The sequence below is a fragment of the Stenella coeruleoalba genome (genome assembly GCF_951394435.1).
Source record: "Stenella coeruleoalba genome assembly, chromosome: 2".
Taxonomy (NCBI): Eukaryota; Metazoa; Chordata; class Mammalia; order Artiodactyla; family Delphinidae; genus Stenella; species Stenella coeruleoalba.
The window spans coordinates 109,695,742-109,712,164 of NC_137147.1; the positions used below are offsets into that span (position 1 = coordinate 109,695,742).

At 43.0% G+C, this 16,423-nt stretch overlaps 1 protein-coding gene across 1 annotated transcript in view; it reads left to right on the forward strand.

Annotated features, from left to right (window-relative positions):
* Positions 1-16,423, forward strand: part of CRTC3 (CREB regulated transcription coactivator 3) — a 99,977-nt gene that overhangs the window by 65,998 nt on the left and 17,556 nt on the right. Inside the window, exons 4-8 of the mRNA XM_079910122.1 lie at positions 1,819-1,880; positions 3,200-3,262; positions 5,368-5,468; positions 12,841-12,876; positions 15,746-15,831. Of these exons, the coding sequence (XP_079766248.1) occupies positions 1,819-1,880; positions 3,200-3,262; positions 5,368-5,468; positions 12,841-12,876; positions 15,746-15,831 (348 nt within the window). The remainder of the gene's footprint in view (positions 1-1,818; positions 1,881-3,199; positions 3,263-5,367; positions 5,469-12,840; positions 12,877-15,745; positions 15,832-16,423) is intronic.

Sequence of the window (16,423 nt, forward strand, 5' to 3'; positions counted from 1 at the left end):
TTTCTGAAATCTTCAGACGAACAAATAAACCTTTTGTAGGTTTTCTTCTGTTGAATTTAGCTGTAAGCTATTGACATTAGTGGTTACTAACATTAGTGGTTCTCTTGGTGCCAATAATTGTTGGGTTTTCGAATATCCATTAAGTGAGATGTGAATGGTGAGAACTGGGAGAGCTCAGAGGTCACATCTTTTTTAACTTTTGAAGCCTCAGCCTACTCATATTAAAATTTCAGGAATTTACTACATTTCCATGTTGTTAATACACATCAGAAAGGCTAAAATGCTGACTTACATCTCAACATTGAAATAATCGGTGTTTGATCATTGCACTACTATTACACCACTGCATTCTAATTTGTATTACAGGTTCCAGATAAGTGGACTTAAGGACTTTAAGGGTGGCAGTGTCCTGAGGGAAGTGGTAAACTTCTGCTTCTGAAATTTATCTTTTCTGGACAGAGATTCATCAAACTCTGCAGGAAAGAGAAAGGCTCAATGCCTTCTCCCTAATGGCTCTGCCAACTGAGATACTGCTGTGCTTCCTCTCAGAGGGCCTTCTTATTTCTTTATCACCTCTTCCTCTTCTGTCTCCTTCTGCAGTCTGTTCTCATCTGTACTTTGCATACATTAAGCCTAATATTTGGTGTTGAAGAAATGTCTGGTCTCTCTTTTGAAAATAGCTCTGTTTTATTGCCTTGACTAAGATTCAGATTAAGAAAGAAGGTAACTAGACATGACAAAACTAATACACAGGAAGTGAACCTTGTGATCTTAATGCTTCTGGCAAAGGAAATATTTCATGAAGAGTTCATTAGTGCCCATGTTTTACTAATGTCAGATTCTGCCTGTAGGATAGGGTCCTTCTCCGTTGGTTCCCATTTCCTTCTGAGCCCTAGCTCAGAAGCCCTGGCTTCCTTTATACAGAATCATTGAAGATTTTTTAGCAGGAGAATAATATGATTTAAAATGTTTTAAGAAGGCTATTCTATATGTATAATTAACTAAATTAACCAAAACGACTCTACTGTGCTCAGCATGTATAGTGTAGCATCACATTTGTTTTTCCGTATTTCCATTTCACCTGGAATATGTTCTAAGGCAGGCTAGACCCAGTGAAGAATACAGAAATTATAAAACGGGGCCCCTGACAACCCAAGGAAGTTCACATTTCTCCACAAACCTAATGCCGTTCTCTTTTAGTTATAAGAAACAGAAACCCTCAACTTGGAAAAAAGGAAATTTATTGGCTTATGTCACTAGAAGCCCTAGGGGCTAGATCCAGGGGTTTGTACAATAGCATCGAGATTCAGCATCTGTGAGGGGCTACCTCTGAATTGACTTCCAGGGAGGGAAACCCAGGTCCATGTGGTCCTCGGGCTCACCACGTCAGCTGGGGGCACTCCTTTTCCCCCTTGTTTGTATCATGAGCCCATCCCTGAACCAGTCACAGGGGGATAAGTTACCTTGACTGGAAATATTGGGTCTGTGTACATTTTGTGGGGCAGGCAGGACCACACAGAATGACAGCCTTACCAGGTTTCGGATCGGGGTGGAAGCAGTTCTTGAAAGTAAAAGATGTTGGGCAGGCAGAAAAAAAAAAAGAAACACCCCATGTGAATCATGCAGAGATGGCACTGGTTAGAAGATAGAATAGATTTTTCCAGAGGAAGTTGATAAGACAAAGCATGGAGGAAGAGATGTCGGGTGTAGAGATAAAGATAAGAACCAAAAAAAGTTGTTGAACTCCCCACGATTCCAGCCTCTTAGTTCTGCTTCAACTTTCCATTCATTAAATTTTTCCTTTATTGAAAATTCTACTTTGATGGTAGTACATTTGGAGCTAATTACGCCTCGCAGCCCCTGGATGAGAGTTGGCCAAGGTAAGCAAGCCTTATTTTCAAAGATAGGAGGGGCATGTGCTATTTTTGGATGGTTTCGCTTTATTGTATCCACCTTGAATGTTGTTTTAGAAATTTCTAATCTAAAGCACAGGCTCTTGTTTTCTCTTATAAAACTTAAGTCTTTCCATGTATAATCATAGACTTATATGAAAGTCTAAAATTAAGTTATTTAAATCAATCTAGATCTTCATTTTAAAGACCAAATAGAAACACATTTGGAATACAATTACCAACATACTACTCTGATTTTTTATTCTTATATTTGAATATATAACGTGTCTTGGTAAGCTACTGAAAGAAACATAAGACTTTAGTAAGCTCCTAAAACTAATTTGCATAGTGGATTTGACCAAGGGTCTCTCTGAGTATTTTTGTATATAGAGAATATATACCAAAAAGTTGAGTGTTTTTGAATACTGAGGGTGACAGAATATAAAATTAACTGAAAAGATTGTTACATCCGGTGGATGCATGGTATCATTTTCAGATCACCTAGTCAGATTTAAGAGGCATTTGAAATGTACGTATTGAGAAAATTTAGCTCTCTCGGTTGAGATCTATTCTCCATCCATTCTCGGGGCAAACACTGGCAGCACTTCCTGTGGATAATGTAGTCAGGACCTGGAAAAGGTCGATATGAAGATGAGTGACAGCTGGCCCCTACCTCAAGTAGGTTTTCAGCAGCGCTTAAGAATCTTGGGATCCACGGTTGTAGGATAAGCACAATATTTTATTTTAAATCATAAAAGGATACCTCCAAATTGAGATTCTAAACATTTGTATTCAAGAAAAATTGTCTTAGGCTTTCCAGAGCGGGAGGATTAGTCAGATTCATAGTTTCATAAACTGGTCTACTGTAACAGTTATATTCCTCTTCATGGGAGTCTGTGTGGGGTTGCAGCATTTCTGCTTCCAGTCCGGCCAGGCACCCGCATGCACATACTCCACGCACTCGGGGTATGTGACAAGGGGTAGTTTTTCACACATCTGGAGTAAGACCTCACATCCCCAGAGAGGAACTGGTCATAGATTTGAAACATTTCAAAAGGCATTCAAAGGTGCTTGTTTGACCTTTTAAAAAAAACCTTGTTATGTGCCCAGCTATCTCATTTGCTCCTGCTGTTCCCATGGATTTGTGATAGTTTTAATCATGGAAATCAGAAATCACAGGAACTGGAGAGGTCAGCCTTGCAGCTGGGTTAATAGAGGAGCCAGTTCTCAAACCCAGGCCGGAGGTTCTCCTTTGCTCCCCGTGGATTGAACTTCTTTTTCTTTTTATGTTATTCTGGTTTTTAAAGGCAGCAGCCTCCTTGGAAGGAAGAGAAGCACCCTGGGTTCAGGCTAACATCTGCACTTAACAGGTACATGGCTTGTTTTCTAGTAGAAATAAACTTTAAGCCAGTCGCCTTGATTGTCCTGATATTTTCTAATATATCATCCATTTGCCAGAGTACGTTTATATCAGTTGTGTTTATATGAAGTGTTTAAAAAAAAAAAAAGGAACCCAAATCTCCCACCAGGTCGTGAACGTCTGCTCAGGACACTGCAGCAGTGTGAGAACATGAGGTCTGAGTGGATAACAGGGTCTGCCTCTCTTAATCTGTGACCTTGAGCAAGTTATGTAGCTTCCTTATGCCTCAGTTTACTCATCTGGAAAAGGGAGATAACAGTGCCAATATCAAGGGGTGGTTGTGAGGATTAAATAAGATACATAAGGAACTTGGGAATCGTAAGTATTCAATATACATTAGCTATTAAATGATCACTTTGAGCTGGACCCCAGTGGTAAGTGTTCTACACAGGTCATTTTTTTTGATCCTGATAACATTCTACAAGAATGAGTAGTATTTTCTGTTCTAAGAGGTTATAAACGACTTTTCCAAGGCCACTTAGCTAATATGTGATGGAACTGGGATTTAAAAAAAAAAAAAATTAGTGCAAAATTTTAACATATACAAAAAAGAGTTGGAAAGGAAAATAGTTATAAGAATTCCGTGTGCCCATCCTTCAGCTTCTATTTCTACCCCGCCGTCCCCCACACCCCCATCCCAGCACCGGCCAGATAAAGTATTTCACCTGTAAATATATCTAACAGTATAAACCTGATAGGAACCTTTTTTAAAAAAACATAACCACAATGCCATTATTACACTTAACAAAATTAACAGTAATTTCTAACATTATTTAATACCCAGTCTGTATTCAGATTTTCCCAGTTGTCTCTCTGCATTTGATTGACATTCTCCTGAGTCTTTTTGAATCTGTAAAGGAGCTAGAATCTGAACCCAGGGCTCTCTGATCCCAGAGTCCACACTCTTCCTGTTTTTCATGTAGGTTCTGAACCACCTCTCCCTTTGTCTGAACACAACACAGCCATGGTGCACAGTCAAGCCACATGGCTTGGTGGCCACAGGAGGCCATCACCTGGAACAGCCCACAAAGAAGCATTTTAGATTAATTTCAGGTCTCTCACAAGTTCTTTTTATGGCAGACAGTTTGACCCTTAGATGAGATAAGTAAATAATATCTCTTAGAGTCGAAGCTAAGTATAAATTGGAGCTGTCTGGGAGAATTCCAGAAATTTGCTATAGTTCAACGGTTCCCAAAATGTTTGTCTTAAGACTCCTTTGCAATCTTAAAAGCCATTGAGGCCCTCAGTGTTTGTGTGAGTATATTTGTTTGTATTTCGCTATTGATATTGGAAATTAAATTGAGAGATTTATAGAAGATACTTATTAAATGCATTTAGAAATAAAATAACAATAATAAACTCATTACATGTCGATAAATATCTTTTTTTAAGAAGCACAGTTATATTTTCTGAAACAAAAAAAATTTACTGAGAAGAGTGGCATTGTTGTACCTTTTACAAATCTCTTGAAGATAGCTCAATTCTCCGCTTGTGCATTCAGCCTGCGGTGACATCACAGGTCACAAGGCTGCTGGAAAACTACTGTGTTCATGAGAGAGCGAGAGTGAAAGGGCAAAGGACACATTAGGGTTATTTTGAAAGTTGTCTTGACCTTGCATTCTCCCTGGAAGGGTTTGAGAGTCACTGCTATCGGTGATCCTTCGTATAGGAGGAGTTATTCTCAGATGGGGAAAGGCTAGTGCAGCCACAGAGAATATACTGATCACAGCGATCTTCTGAGTTGTGAGGAAAACTGGGAAGTTTCTTAGAGGAAGCCGTGAATCCAGGGTCTGCCTTGTTGAACCAGATCATTATGCCATTAGCTTCAAAGGAAAAGATCATACAAGTACAAATTACAGTCTTTTGGGTATGGGCCATCCTCAAAGGCTGTTACTGATCTAAGGGACTTCAGGTAGGTCCAGACCCCTCATTTTATGGATGATTGCAAATCTGTTATTCTTGCCTTCTTTCCTGTTGGTAATTTTCAGCAAAGAACATTGCATTTTCACTAAGGAAAAATGGATTTTCAGCCAGACTCTCTCCTCCCCCCATTAGGACCAATTCTGACTCTGCTCTTCACACGAGTGCTCTGAGCACCAAGCCCCAGGACCCCTATGGAGGAGGGGGCCAGTCGGCCTGGCCTGCCTCATACATGGGTAAGACATGCAGGCCCGATGCTAACAGCATCTGTGCCTTCTCATTCTGTCCTATGGGAACCGGGAGAGAGAAAAGCTTAAACCGCAAGTGCATTTCCCCGATTCGTGGTCCTCAGGGAAAAACTCCTGGCAGGGGAGATGTGTGTGTGCTCACGATGAAATAAGAATGGAGCTTCTCTCCTGCCTCTTCCTCTGCAAATTCTCTCTTCTTGGCATCTCTTGACCCTCCAGCTTCCTCTACTCCACACTCTTCCATTTTCAGGCCCTCATCATTTTTATAGGGACTCATAACAACTTGCTAACTGGTCTCCTTATTTCCAGTCTTATGTCCTCCCAATCCAGTTTTATGTTGGGTTCTCTCAAAGTCCTTTTTTCCCATCCAGAATCTGGACAAACTGAGAAATAAAAGTAGAAGTGATGGGTGGAGGTAAATACCACCTTTCTTCCTGACAAGAGGAAGTGACTTCTCTCTGTGGGTCTGTGGCTGTTAAGACTGAACCCCAGAGGGAGACTGACTCCCCCAGTGGCCAGCAGCACTGGCCCAGGGCGCCCCCCGCAGGAGCATCGAGGTCAGACTGCAGGGCAGGGCCGGCAGGGAGGCTGCTCTCCGAGGGAAGGTGCGCCCCTGGCCAGGAGGAGCGCGAGTCAGAGTGGAGCCGACACACACACACACACACACACACACACACACGCACGCTCACTTGTTCCCCTCTTTGCTGCAGGTCATCATTCCACCTCCCTGGGGCCAGAGGGAGTAAAGGGGTGGAGAGAGGCCAGCGGGGACCAGGAGTGAGGAAAAGATTCATGCTGTCTGCTTCCAGAATGAACCCACATCTGATCATATTCCTCTCCTGCTTAAAATCTCAGTGCCACCCCCTCACCTCCCAGAGAGAGTCCAAATCTCTCAGTTTGGAATGACGCAGACTCCAGGATCTGGCCCTTGCCCACCTCTCTCCCTTCTCTCCTCACTCACCAGCCCCTCCCCACAAGTGGGTGAACTACTTCGGTTTCTATTAATGTTCCATCCTCTTCCCATCTCTTCCTCTCTTAACTTACTCCTGGCTCACCTGACCAGGGCCCTCAGCTTTGTCCCCACGTCTGTGGAGCCATCCTTGACCTTCCTCCCTTTGCCAGCCCAGAGCTCCCCATGTCCTTCTAACATCCCAAAGCTCCTACCTATAGATGGCCATCTCGGCACCTGTGTCACTTGACTGCCTTTCTCGTGGATGTGCTTCTCTCCTTCTGCTCCCAGGAGGTTTCTTACAGTCAGCGTCTTATGGTCTTACCTTCCGCACAGTGCCTGGCAGTGACGGAGAGTGTGGAGAAATTACTCAGTGGCTTATGTGTACAGAGCACACTCTAGTTGCTGAATCTAACCTGCATGTGAACCAAGTCTGGTTCACTAAGACAAAGACCAAGCCTGCCTTTCTGGAGTTTATAATCTAGTAGGAACAATGGTCCTGAACTATCCATTCCTTATGCACACTGACTCTTGTCCATAAATAGGGCTGTGTGTTTGGTCTTGAAATGGGATTAAATAAATCTTTGGCCAAGATAATGCTAGCTTTTCTAGTTTTCTTTACTTTTTAGGTAGTTTAAACCCTAAATAGTCTCTTTTCCTTCTGAGGAGAATATTCCAGGTCTTAAGTCCTTGCATATAGTAGGGATGGGATTCAATAATCCCTATATTGTTGTAATAATGCTGCATTTGTTCCCTTGGTGAAATTCAGAGATGCTACATTTACCCGAACAGTTTGTCAAGTATGAGCTCTTATAGAATTGGTTAGGACGGTCTAGCTGTTTCCACACATGGGGATGTGAGAGTAAAGCTGGCAGTTATGTTGGAATTGGATATGGGTCCACTGCTTACCACTTAGAGAGGTAGGATATACGGGAAGATGGAGTAGTTTAGCTTCCAGATAGGTAGGGTTATAGGTAGACTATAGGCATGTATAAGCCTAAACAAGGTGCAGCAAGCGCTTAGTCTCCCTGGATTGGGAGGGAAACAGACTGATAGGCTTTAACCTGGAACTCCCCAAAAAGAGCTACATTTCTGCTTCTGACATCCCTTCATTCGTGTCGCCCTGCCCTCTGTTTAAAGTTTCCGCTTCTCTAGAAAGGGCCAAAGGCCTACAGAGAACAAGGTAACAAGATCTTGAGGCCTGCATGCAGAGAGAAAAAAAAAAACACAAAACTATAAAGAAAGTGATTAATTGAGTGAAATATTTATGCCAAGAGTGATGTAGCCTCTGAGGGAAGAGGTGAGAAATGTCAGAAGGTGTGAGTGAGGATGAATAAGAAAAGCAGAAGAATGTCAGTGTTGATCCTAGTAGACAGAGCAATACAAAAAGCAGAAAGAAAGAAATCCTGGAGCAGAATTCCTGGGTCACTCCTTTTCACATCAGCAGTTAGAAACCGTTGGGCCCCAATATCTCTCAACCGTGGAAGGTGGGCCGACCTCCAGCTTGGATGTCTGAACTGTGTGCCTCCTTCTGCAAAGTTGCCTTGCAAGTATAGCAGAACTCAGAAACACATCCAAATATGGATGTGTTTACATGGGAAAGCCAGTGTGTTTAAAATATTATTCAAGTCTCCAGGGATAGGAATTATTTCTGGAGAATTATATTTGTTGGTGGAAGCTGTTTTAAATAGTTTCATGTACTTTTCCCCCTGTCATTCATTAAAGTTTTTCATTTTCTTTCCTTTTGGACTTTAAAAATATCGGCTAGCTTTCCAAAAGGTATTTCTTATTATAGGACCAACCAAATAAAGTAAAGATTTAAAAAGTGATGGGAAAATATAATTGAAGCCCAGAATTAGGCTCCATAGCAGAAGCAATAACTGCTCTTTCCCTGGGAATCTTTCCTGAGCATAATGATGTAACCTCAGTTAATGTTCCCATTATTTATTTGCTTTTTTTTTATGAGCAGATGATAAGGGAGCATCTGCTCACAGCTTAACTACATAAACAATAAACTATGATACATTCATGAGCAGAGGTTTGTGTCCCAAGAAAACAAAGCCATTAGACTGATACGTAGTTAGTAATTTTCATAATGGTTATTGGGTTGCACGGCAATTAGGCATCCATGGTAAGCAGTTGATGTAAATTCTAGAAATAAACTTTTATACATCCAAACAAGATTTTTATAATTTCTCTCTTCTTGTTTAATTATCCAGAATTTATAAAGAGAAATATTGATCATTTCCCTGGCAGCATGTGCAGTATAATTATTGTTTCACAGGCACACCCCCCCCACACACACACACACCCCCAATGGGTAAGCATGAGGGCACTCTGTGACACTTGCCCCGTTTCCCTGTCCCATAGCCTAGGGACTGTCCCTATCTCCCCTCCACTCCTCACCAGCGAGTGGAGGAGGGGGCTGCGGTGGTCCCTGTCCTTTCAGGGGACAGTCTAGAGCTACGGGCAGAAGAGGGCATGAGGGTTGTCGTCTTTGCACCCAGAGCGGTAGATGCTGAGTGTCACCAGCTTTGAGAACTACAGCCCTGAGCTCCTCCCCAGGAAAAGAGGCCTGCCTCCCACCTCAGTGACCTTGCCAGAGGCAACACCTTTGACCAGCACAGTTAACATTTTTTTTTTTTAAACATCTTTATTGGAGTAGAATTGCTTTACAATGGTGTGTTAGTTTCTGCTTTATAACAAAGTGAATCAGTTATACATATACATATGTTACCATATCTCTTCCCTCTTGCATCTCCCTCCCTCCCACCCTCCCTATCCCACCCCTCTAGGTGGTCACAAAGCACTGAGCTGATCTCCTTGTGCTATGCGGCTGCTTCCCACTAGCTATCTGTTTTACGTTTGGTAGTGTATATATGTCCATGCCACTCTCTCACTTTGTCCCAGCTTACCCTTCCCCCTCCCCGTATCCTCAAGTCCATTCTCTAATAGGTCTGTGTCTTTATTCCCGTCTTGCTCCTAGGTTCTTCATGACCTTTTTTTTTTTCTTAGATTCCATGTATATGTGTTAGCATACGGTATTTGTTTTTCTCTTTCTGACTTACTTCACTCTGTATGACAGACTCTAGGTCCATCCACCTCACTACAAATAACTCAGTTTCATTTAACGTTTAAAATGCAAGTAACCCTGAAAGAAGCTTGACTGCACGGATAGGAGGAAGAGGGGGATGGCAAAAGCATCCCAGATCTAAAGCGGGGCAAGAGTGTCACCCGGATGACAGGAGGGCCCAGAATGGGGAGGCTGAAGCCAGAGGCTTCTTAAAGGACACACGCTGGTTGAGGGATCTACCCCCTGCCTCTGCCTCTATTCAGCAAATCAAGGCTGTGCTAGGAGTTACTTTAGATTCGTCAGGCATGGGAGTAGGGAGAGGGAACATGGTCTCCGTTACACTGGGTCAGCCCTCAGTGGCTCTGAGACTTCGAGGTTTCTTGGAACACAGATGCAGCCTTGGTCATGGCTGTTCCATCCCCTGTGGAACTGATATGAGTTTCCTCTGTTTCTAGATATCCAGTCACAACTCGTTCCTTTTTACTTTTATCCCTTTATTTATAGTTGTATCATATGATATTCCTTATCCAGTAGTAAAAATCCAGCTATGGATATTTTGGTTATACGTTAGCTTGATGCTGACATATCAGTTATTGCCACCACCATCCTTCTAGTTACCTAAACTCTAAACCAGGAGTTAGTTGTCTTTAAATTACTCTCATTCCCATACCCCTCGCACCCATTCAGTAGCCTGGCCGTGTTCCTTCTCCCTGCAGGGTATCTCAGGTCTGCCGCCTCTTTTCTGTCCTCACTGGCAATAAATACCCTACTTCTTTCCTTCTTGCCTGGACTATTACAGTGGTTTTTCCACTTGGTCTCCCTGCCTTTAGGCTTTCTCCTTTCAATCCATCTCACACTGCTGCAAGAACAGTCTCTCTAAAGCTTAGCTATAATCATGTCACTTCTCTAACCAAAACCTTCTATTCCCTGCATCAAGCCAGATTACTCACAGACACCTTCAGTCCAGCCTCATCTCCCCTTCCTCCCATCCTGAGCTCCAGCGAGACTACACCATTCTCTGCCCCTGCTGTACCCTCCCCCTCTTCCTTCTCCTCCTGTCTTTACACTGGGGCATCCCCTTCGTCCTCATTCCTGAGTGTCTAAACTCCTCCAGGTGAAGCAAGTTGGACATTCTGAAGGCACACAGGCCGGAGTTCTGCTTCAGACTTCCTAGCGTGTGATCTTGGGGGTGATAATAGCCCCTGCCTCATGGGGTTGCTGTGGGGATGACCTGAGATCATCCATGTAAGTGCCTGGCACGTAATAAGAGAGCAGTCACAGTGGCTCTTGTTATTATCATCCCCGTCATTGTCCTCCAGTGGCTAACTCAGGTGCCACCTCCTCCACGAGGCTTTCTTTCTGTCCCAGTCTGAGAGGATATTATGTGGGGTGTCTGCTCCCCACTCAGGCAGTTCCACAAGGTAGCCATCAGTTGAGTCTGTTCCAGGGACAGGTCAGACTTACTACTTAAATGGAAAACTGGCCTTATTTATTAAACCCAGAGTGACTGGTGCCTTAATGATAAAGAGATGCTTCAACATACTATACCAGATTGCTGTGTCAAACTTCGTTTTTTATCTGTAATAGAATTGTCACTTTTTAAGTGATCTCAGTGGTTAAGTTCCCGATATGAGGGTCCCAGGGAAACCAAACCAGGAATCAGAAGCTTCTCCCCCTCCTTCTGATGTGCTGATCGTAGAGCCACACCTTCCGTCTCTCCGCACCTGTCTCCTAGTCTTCTGTTCACACTGCCTGTCTTTAGTAGGCGTGTTAGATCGTGACTAAGCTACAGCCTAGTCCAAGTCTCTCTAAGAGACCATCTGCAGTAAAGTCCTCTGAGCTGATTGTTTAAAATGTAGATTCCCGGGCCCATTCTCACAGCTTCTGAACCAAAATCTGTGCAGTTTGGACCCACGAACTTGCATTTTAGCAAGCTTACCCAAATAGTCTTTATGTGCACTAAACAGAGTTTTAAATCACTAACTTGGATTCTGTTCTGTGGGCCTGAGAGAAATGCTGTCTTTATGAGTGTTCTTAATTTTTAATTTTAGTGCTTCTGGGGATTCTCAGTATTGTCCAGCCCCAGAGTGCCACTAAAATTTTATATCTTCTGCCTGTGTTATAGAATTTGCTTCCGTGTTCTATCTTCTCACCTACACTGTATCGTCTGGCCACACCTAGCAGTCAGTGCAGGAACTTAATTATGTTCAGTGTATGGTTATTAGACATTTGGCTTAAGTTTTATAGACTAATCAGGTTAACTTACAGGTTAAGCTTATTCAGAAACATATTTAAACCTGAAGTAAGTTATATTTAAAGGCTTAAAACTTAAAAATTTGTCCTGATCTTAACTGAAAACTCATATGGTATATTTGATTGCTCCACAGAGAATGCTAACGTATTACATTCTTGGCACAATTCTGTGGTTTTAGCTTAGAGCAATAGGATATACTCTACTTGTCATCTGCAATATATTTTATGGATCAGAATTCCTTACAAGTCAAATTTTTAAAACTTTGTGAATAGCTATCATATATACGATTTAAATTGACTGAGACTCCAGATAAGTTTCTTTTAAAAAAATATTTATTTATTTAATTTTTGGCTGCATTGGGGTGTCTTAGTTGTGGCATGCGGGATCTTCGTTGTGGCACGTGGGCTTCAGAGCACATGGGCCCTGTAGTTTGCAGCACACAGTCTCTAGTTCTGGCTCCCGTGCACAGTAGCTGCGGCGCTCGGGCTTAGCTGCCCCACGGCATGTGGGACCTTAGTTCCCCGACCAGGGATCAAACCTGCGTCGCCTACATTGGAAGGTGGATTCTTAACCACTGGACCACCAGGGAAGTCCCAAGTTTCTTTTTAAAATGACTGTTTGTAAGAAATATAAATAACAGTACACAGCATGGAACTTCCAGTTTGTTTCTCTAGACACGCATGGTGAGTGTGAAACAGTGATGTAGACTTTTTTAGTTACCTCCCCTTCCCCCCACAATAAAGCATTTGGAAGAGAGTTTCGATCTATATACTTCTTTTCTTTGTGATTTGGTTAGAGGTTCTCAGACTTTGTAAATTGTTCTTCTTTCAGGACAGAGGCAGTAAAAAATTTTAAGATGGAGATAATTTTAAATAAAAGTAGATAGGCACCAACTTGAGACTTAAATTAGCCATATCTATTTTAATTTTATTATAAATGCTAATGTACACTGATTTGACCACCAGTGTACCGAAATTGCCTTGGAATTTTCGAAATTCTATTTTGAATCAGAAAGACTTACTGATTCATGAATAAATAAAGGTGAAAGCACCACATAAAAGTGTTTTTTTTTCTTTCCCACTAGGTTTCTGTGATGGTGAGAACGACGTACATGGGGAAGGTATGAATTGATTTCACCTACCTGTGCTGAGTGAGATACTGACTTTAGTATTCATAACCTTCTTTCAACATCTGAACTAGTTAATACTCATGTTTTCAGGACTTCCCAAAATGCTGACAACTGCTGATGGGTTTAATTTTCTGAGATGCTCTATAAAATTAAGGCTAGCCATGATCAAGGCCACGAAAAAGGAAATGTGTGGTTAGATTACAAGGCTCCTCATCATCTGAGTCCCACAGTCCCACAGTCACAAGGTTGTGCAGGGAAGCAAAAGTTGTAATCACGTGAAAATATTAATAAATTGGTCACTTAAGCCATTAGTTGTTCCAATATCCTTCCTTCCTCAGCTGTCTTTCTCTGCCTGTTTAGAAAGTTTTGTGAGTCAGTAATTGACAGATATAAATAATGTGAGGAAAATGCAAACTGATTGCAGAATGAAATTGCAAATCTTGCAGAAGATAATGAGTTTCATAAAGCTGATTAAAGTAACGTTGGAGGGCTTCCCTGGTGCCGCAGTAGTTGGGAATCCGCCTGCCAATGCAGGGGACATGGGTTCAAGCCCTAGTCCGGGAAGATCCCACATGCCGCGGAGCAACTAAGCCTGTGCACCACAACTACTGAGCCTGCGCTCTAGAGCCCGCGAGCCACAACTACTGAGCCCACGTGCCACAACTACTGAAGCCTGCGTGCCTAGAGCCTGTGCTGCTCAATGAGAGAGGCCACTGCAATGAGAAGCCCACGCATCGCAACAAAGAGTAGCCCCTGCTCGCCGCAGCTAGAGAAAGCCCACGTGCAGCAACGAAGACCCAATGCAGCCAAAAATAAATAAATAAAATAAATTTTTTAAAAAAAAGAGATCTACTAAATGACTCTCGAAGCCATTGACAAATGAGGGTCTGACACAGTTTGTTTATTCATTCAGTACCAGGCACTGTTTTCTTTTCCCTAAAATTTTATAATCTGGAATTTAGTTTTCATAATCTAGACGTGAACAACTAAATTAGGTTTATGTATCGCAGCGGTCAGGACTCGTGGGGAATATGATAAATGAGGAGCATCTTGCGCCAGAGGCACAATTCTCTTTCATCGTCTTATATACTCGTTTCTGGGCAAGCCATTTTAGGCCATGAGTCAAACCATGAAAAGTTGAAACAGCAATAAATATCTAATCCACTAGGACAGAGATAAAGAAATGGCTTCAAGGTTGTTTGCATTCCCCCAATGACTTCTCTGAAGAATTCCCAACCAATCTTGGATATGAAGAGACTAAAAACAATGAACTACTCTAAGGAAACAATCCCCTTTGCGGTGCTGGAATACACTCCAGCCGTACTCCTGTGACCAAACCCTTACAAGAAGTAGCCTTGAGTCATGAAGCTACCTCACTCAGCCCTTGAAACTTTTCCTATCATCTAGCAGTACATTACAGAGACATTTTTTAATTCTTGAGTCATTGTATGGCTTTATAAAGGCTCTCAAACCTATTATTCCTGTCCTCCAGTTTGTTGAGAGAGGGCTGTAGGGCCAGTGTTTACCAGGTACTATTTTAAGCACTGCCCACCAGTGCATAAAATAAAGGCCCTGCCATCATGGAACTTACATTTCTGAAGCAGTTTACGTTGACAGTTAGACAAGTTAACAAGGAAGCCAAGAAAAGGAAGAAAACAAGAAGGTTGACAAAATAAGCTTTTCCAAAGAGAGTGGTTTGACGATCAGAATTATGACACACCTGGGATCATTGATAAAGCCTGGAATATTTGAGCAGAAATGACTGCTGTTGTGGTGGTGCTGAGTAGGTCACCTGTAAAGAGCATTGCCTCATTCTCAGAATTTACTCTGAAATTTCAGTCTGTTTGAAGTGGCTTCTCTCTGGGGTCTGTCATCCTGTGTGGGGCTAAGACAGGACAGTCATGACAGTCACCCTGGAGCTTACATGGTCACCAGAACCTAACAGCACTCGTAGTTCTGAGCGTCACCCGTCTCTCTAATGAATCCCCTTCCTAACATCAGATCCCTTAATTCCTGAGGGTTGGCCCTTTGTCTTCTTGTCTCTCTCTGAGAACAAGAAGTTTTCCCTTTTTTATGGCTCAGCACTCCTGTTTTACCTGGCAGAAAGCCCTGGATTGGTGCCTTGATACAAAGCCAGGAGAGGGCCCTTCAGCTGCCCAGCCTTAGTCCTCTGGGTTCTCAATTCCTCTTTATCCCCCACTCCCAGCCTATGACCAGGTAGCTTTACTGCCACCATGTCTTCCATGTAATATTCCTCTTCTCTCTTTGTTATCTTCCTCATTTCCTCTCTCCTGGATTTTTGTGGGTCTCTCCTCATCCCTTTTCTTCCATCCTCTCCTCGCCAAGTTTGAGGGCCCTTCCTGATCTGGCCTCGACCTTCCTACCCTTCTCCTTTACTTTCCCTACACTCCAGTTGAAAAGAGCAGCTCTGCTCAGTAGTCGTCCACCACTTCCTCTCTCTCTAGGCCTTTGTTCTTATTCCTCCCTCTCTGGGGATGTTCATTTCCTGTGTCTCTAAAGGGCTCGCCTCAGTGCCGAGCCCCAGAGGCCAGCGTGGGCTCTTCCTGGTCTACCCTTGAGCAGCACTGAGCCTTCGCTCTTGTGGGCCTCCCCCGGCTTCTCCTTCCGGACATGGGTATTCACATTTTGTCCTTTCCCCTGACTGGAGTATAAAGTCCTCAAGGGCTGAATCCATGTCTTACTCACCTATGCCACACCCATGGTAACGCTCAAAACATCTTCCCTAGTAGACAGGCAATAAATATGTGTTAAATCAATCATTTTTACGAAGATAATTGGTTCGGCCAAAGGTGGGATGGCTTCCTTCTAACACAGTGAATGTGCTTCTTCTCCCTTTTAGTTGTGTCTTTCCCCAGCCCACTGAAGGAAGAGAATCTGCTAAACATTCCCAAGCCACTGCCAAAACAGCTGTGGGAGACCAAGGAGGTGGGTGGACAGCTATGTTTGTTGTCACTGAATATTTGTACTTCAGAGGTCATCGTCAAATTCTGCTGAGGAGAAAACAAGAGGAGTTGGGAAAAAAGGCGGAGCGGATGTCTGGGGACAGAGATAGGAAGAATGTACTAGGGAATGATGGTTCAAATAAAAATTATCATTGTTGATGAACTAGTACAGCGATCTCTTGCCTTCCTAATTTTCTGAATTTCCTCATTCAGAAAAACCTGTTGGTCCTTCACATCTCATTTGTATTACAAGAAGCACTGAAACCTGGTTACAAGTCACAGGCAGATTTTTCTGTTTTGTAGCCAACACTGCCTTCCAGTCACCAGCTTCTGTCCAGAATTGCTGGTTTACCAGATACTACTTTCTTTAATCAAGGCCATTTGACCCGAGTCCTCCAGAAGTCAGAAAGGAAGTGCTCTGTTAAATGGTTTCTAAGAGCCTTCGAGTACTTGTCCCTGTCTCCACCATGGCTCTCTCTGTAAACTCACCTGCTGTGGAAGAGAGGGAGGTCCCAGCAGTACCTGAGTTGGCCTTTCTTCCCATAGAGAAGCTGTTGCCTTTGAAAGAAAACAGT